This window comes from Coffea arabica, chromosome 1e, assembly GCF_036785885.1.
Source record: "Coffea arabica cultivar ET-39 chromosome 1e, Coffea Arabica ET-39 HiFi, whole genome shotgun sequence".
NCBI classification, from domain to species: domain Eukaryota; kingdom Viridiplantae; phylum Streptophyta; class Magnoliopsida; order Gentianales; family Rubiaceae; genus Coffea; species Coffea arabica.
Window position 1 is genome coordinate 9315141 of NC_092311.1, and position 4854 is coordinate 9319994.

The 4854-nt window shown below is 35.4% G+C and overlaps 1 protein-coding gene across 1 annotated transcript; it reads left to right on the forward strand.

The window, feature by feature from the left end:
- The first annotated feature begins 588 nt into the window (after positions 1-588).
- LOC113691269 (G-type lectin S-receptor-like serine/threonine-protein kinase LECRK3) lies at positions 589-1935 on the forward strand. The gene has a single exon (XM_027209357.1). The coding sequence runs from the start codon at positions 589-591 to the stop codon at positions 1933-1935; it is 1347 nt and encodes a 448-aa protein (XP_027065158.1).
- Positions 1936-4854: the final 2919 nt, after the last annotated feature.

A 4854-nucleotide genomic window follows, 5' to 3' on the forward strand; every position in this document is an offset into this window, starting at 1 on the left:
TTTATATCCAAAATTTTTCTTGAATATTTCTAGTTTTCTTGGATGCATTATTCGCAGTACCTGTTGGCTTTTACATGCAAATTATTGTGAGAGCGAAGAATTTCATGCCTTTTGCAGAAAAAATAAGTATATTTCCACAAAAATTATTGTGTACTCTGAGTCTCCTGTGGCGTTCGACACTAATGAAAATGAGCCGTGCTATTATTGTTTGACTAACTTTGAGAGGCTGATTGACAAGTTTTGTCTTGCTCATCCTGATACCCTTATGTCCACTTCAAATTGAACTGACGGTTTGCTGTAATCTTCCAGAGTTAGAGTTTCGACAAAGAAACGGGTGTGGTATATAGTACGTAATTCAAACAACGTTAGTTTTTAAGAATTTTTTGGCATTTTAAATGGTAGATTAAACCAAGTTTTTACACGTCGGTGGACCTTCAAGGAGCCCCACATAGGTGGACCTTGTAGTTGATCACTGGACTAGAAGGCAGGACCATTAATGGCGGTAACCAGATTCCAGCAACATATGTGGTTTAAAACGAGTAATTGGTACTGTATATTCAACTTTATAGGACTAAACTATCTATTGCAATGGCATACCTATGCATAAACCTCATCTTCTTCCTATTTCTCTTCCCAATATCTGCTTTGGCTCAAAAAAATGGTATTGTGCCTTTGGGCAGTACTTTGACCGCAGGTGAAACATCTGCTAGTCCTTGGCTTTCACCTTCTGGTGATTTTGCATTTGGGTTCCGACAATTTCAGGATAAGGACCTGTTCTTGTTTTCCATATGGTATTACAAGATACCAGACAAAACCGTAGTTTGGTTTGTTTATTCAATAGATCTAGTGCCACGAGGATCAACTCTAAAGCTTGATGCTCGGAGTGGGCTTGTGCTCCGTGATCCTCAAGGCTTACAACTTTGGAGTGCCGATGTCAATTCTAGTCAAGTTGATCATGGTTTTATGAATGATACAGGCAATTTTATCCTCAAGGGGAGTGATGATAGCCGGCTCTGGGAAAGCTTTAGATTTCCTGCTGATACAATATTGCCATATCAAGATTTGATACTTGGCGATTCTCTTAGTTCTCGACAGTCAGCAACAAAATTTTCCCAAGGAAGATTTTATCTCCGTTTTCTTTATGACGGGAATCTAGTGCTTGCTACCCGAAGTGTGCCAACCAATGTGTATGATGATGCTGAGTACTATAATAGTCAGACTTCTGATCCTACAGTTTTGTTGAATTCTGGTTACCAAGTTACGTTTGATGGCAGAGGAGCCCTGTACATAAGGAAAAGGAACAACGAGACAAAAGAGCTGAGTCCAGTTTCAATACCACCAGCATTAGAATATTATCATAGGGCCACAATAGATTTTGATGGGGTATTCACATATTATTTCCATCCTAGGACATTTACTGGAAATCCGAACTGGAAGGTTCTTTGGTATTTGCCGGAGAATATATGTTTCATTACTGGAGAAAAGGGGAGCGGAGCTTGTGGATTTAACAGTATTTGCCACCTTGAACACGGGAGACCGGCTTGTTCGTGTCCAGAAGGGTATATACTGCTTGATCCAGACGACAAGTACGGCAGCTGCTTGCCAAACTCTTCTCTCGGCTGTGGTGCAGTAAAGGAGGGCTCTACAGAAAACCTTTATGATTTTGTGGTGATCAATGACATAGATTGGCCACTGTCTGACTTCGAGCAAATATATCCTTCAAATGAAACTGTTTGTGAGCAAGCTTGCTTGCAGGATTGTTTCTGTGTGGTGGCCATTTTCAGAGACAACAGTTGCTGGAAGAAGAAGCTGCCACTTTCTAATGGGAGAGTGGACACTAGTCTTCAGTCAAAAGCTTTCATCAAATATCGCAAAAGTGATGCTCCCTCAGTGCATCCAACTTTTCGTCCAGTTCCAGTTGGATCGATGTCTTAATACTTTAAACCGAGCTAGTTTCTTAATTTAGTTGGTTGTGGGGTAATTAATGCACTGGTCCAATTTAGGTGCACAGAATTATGGCTTTCTTAAGCCTGGATGTTCGATCACATCGATCAGTTTCTTTTTCCTTTGCGTTTGGTTAGTCGGCTAAGTTCCGACGTTGAGAGTCTATAAATATATGTCCTGTATATGATATGAGAGGTGAGGTTATGTGCAATACAGACATATGTATCCAGTTGCCTCCAAACCAGAAGGTCTTCGGCTTGTTTCTATTTCTTTCCTTTCCACAATTTATATGCCTCCGGTTTCTTGTGCCTTGTTTGTTCAAATTGGGTAGGTTTAAAGATTTTCCAACAATCAAAGCCAAAAACCGAGGAATTTTGATAAGCAGCTCTTGTTTAATAAACTTGATATCTGATGCCACTGCTTGTATTGGTACATATATCCAGTTTTTGTGATAATCTTACCTGAACAAATACACGAAAATAAAGAGATAGGTAACATTTTATCCACTAGGCCGCGTGAATTTGTGGAATCTGAAAATTTCCACGTACGCATACAAATACACGAATGGTACCCACTTCTTGGGCAATATATTCCAAGGGACCGATCCCACGGCTCAGGAAATGTAATTTCCAACATTCGAATTTTTATATGCAAAATGCTTTTGAGAAACAATTAACAGGTTGGCATCCAAATGATCAATGGGACCCTAAGGGGCAACCAATTTCTAGTATAGCCACGTTGGGGAAGCCGATTGATGCCCTTGGCAAAGTGTTTGGGAGGGTAATGGTATTGGTTGGCACCCATAGCCAGTTTTCCGGTAAAAAATGACTCTGAAAGTCTTATAGCAACAAAGGAGAAAGAAGAGATGAGTGTGAAGAAAATAAGACTTATATTTATTTGACCAAATCTTATCTATTAAGAGATTGATTAGGCTTTGTCTTCCATTGTTTCCAAGGGAGGGATGACGTGGCAAACATGAGTTAAGACATATGATGAGGCTTGACTCCATCACTTACTCTTCTAAAATAGTTAGAGATTTATAACTAATTGTCTATAAATAATGTTCAAGGAACCAAACACATGGATGAAAGCTCCTTAACTTGTAAAGTCTCCTTAATTAGACTTTTCGTCTTCTCTTTCCATTTGCATTATGTCTTTAGTTTAATTTCCAATTCCTTTAGGTCCGTTTGGTTCACAGACTGGATGAGATGGGATGATGCATCCTCGGATTATTAATTCTGAGTTGAGTCATCCTCGGATCAATAATCCAAATTATCTAGTGTTTGGTTGGTTCTCGAATAGATAGGTTATGTTGAGAAATAATCATATCCTATGTTTAGTTGAAGATTGGATGAGATAGGATTACTATTTTAATAACTAAAGTATCCTTTCATTTGTAGATTTTTTAATAAAAATAATTTAATATTTTATAGAATATCATTAAAATAATTTAATAAAATTTTAATATTTATAACTTTTATTAAAATAGAGTAGTTTGAAAATTTAGAATTATAAAGTAAATCAAGAATTTTGACATATAAAAGTTTGCATTCACTCAAACTCAGCCCATTCGAGACCTTAAAAATAGATTTTGATTGAGTTTTTTAATCTAGATTTGAAATCCAATTAAATGATGGGCCAAGTTTTGGCTAAATTAGAGTTAAATTGATTAAGACCTAACCCATTTAAGAGCTTTAAATGAGCTGAACTAAAACCAATATAGAAGATTTTTCTTTGTGCCAAGTTTAAACTTATTGAAGTCCTCATTTAGAAAGCCCGATTCATAGGATTGTGTATTTATAGAGAATGTGGTTGAGAAAATACGCTTACGATTAAGACCTAACCCATTTAAGGGCTTTAAATGAGCAGAACTAAAGCCAATATAGAAGATTTTTCTTTGTGCCAAGTTTAAACTTATTGAAGTCCTCATTTAGAAAGCCCAATTCATAGGATTGTGTATTTATAGAGAATGTGGTTGAGAAAATACGCTTACGATTAAGACCTAACCCATTTAAGAGCTTTAAATGAGCTGAACTAAAACCAATATAGAAGATTTTTCTTTGTGCCAAGTTTAAACTTATTGAAGTCCTCATTTAGAAAGCCCAATTCATAGGATTGTGTATTTATAGAGAATGTGGTTGAGAAAATACGCTTAGTAAGGGTAATTTAATTCAAGGGCAATATAGTCCTTTTAATATGATGTAGTATGGGCAAATTAGTTAAAAAATTTAAATTAATTAATAGGTGTAAATTAGTAAAAAATTTTAAATAATGAATGGGGGCAAATTAGTCAAGAAATTTTAATATAATTAGTAGGGGCTAATTAATCCATTTATTATCATGTTATTATGTGAGAATATGGTTATACAGTAGTTAGTATGAATTCGTATCATTCACAAGGGAAAATTAGTCCAATTATTAGTTATTGTTATGTTGGTAGTAAGGACATATTAGTCAAAAAACTTCAAAATTAATTAGTAAGGGCAAATTAGTCCATTCATGTTATATTATTGTGTGGGAGTAGGGTTATATAATTATGAGAGTATAAAATTGTATTATTTTTAAGGATAAATTAGTTTAAAATGTTATCATCCTATCTGTTAGTTATTTTGAGATGTCTAATACCACCTCCCCCATAGGATTATTTTATCCCATGAATAGGGGATTAATTCTGTTAGTTGGAATGTGTCATCCAATATATAAAATACAACCAAATATGGGTTGACATATGATGATTAATCTAATCTTGTGTCATCCCATGAACCAAACAAATCATTTTTAGGGCCATTTGGTAAGTTCATGCTCTTCCATTTTTGTTTTCATATAAGAACAAAACAAAACACTAGCTCTATTTTTTTTAAAAAATAAGAACAGAACATAAACATATTTGTTTCATAGAATTGTTTACAA

What these genes read in the sequence shown, in the direction of transcription:
- LOC113691269 (XM_027209357.1), top strand. Translation starts at nt 589, where the DNA reads ATGGCATACCTATGCATAAACCTCATCTTCTTCCTATTTCTCTTCCCA.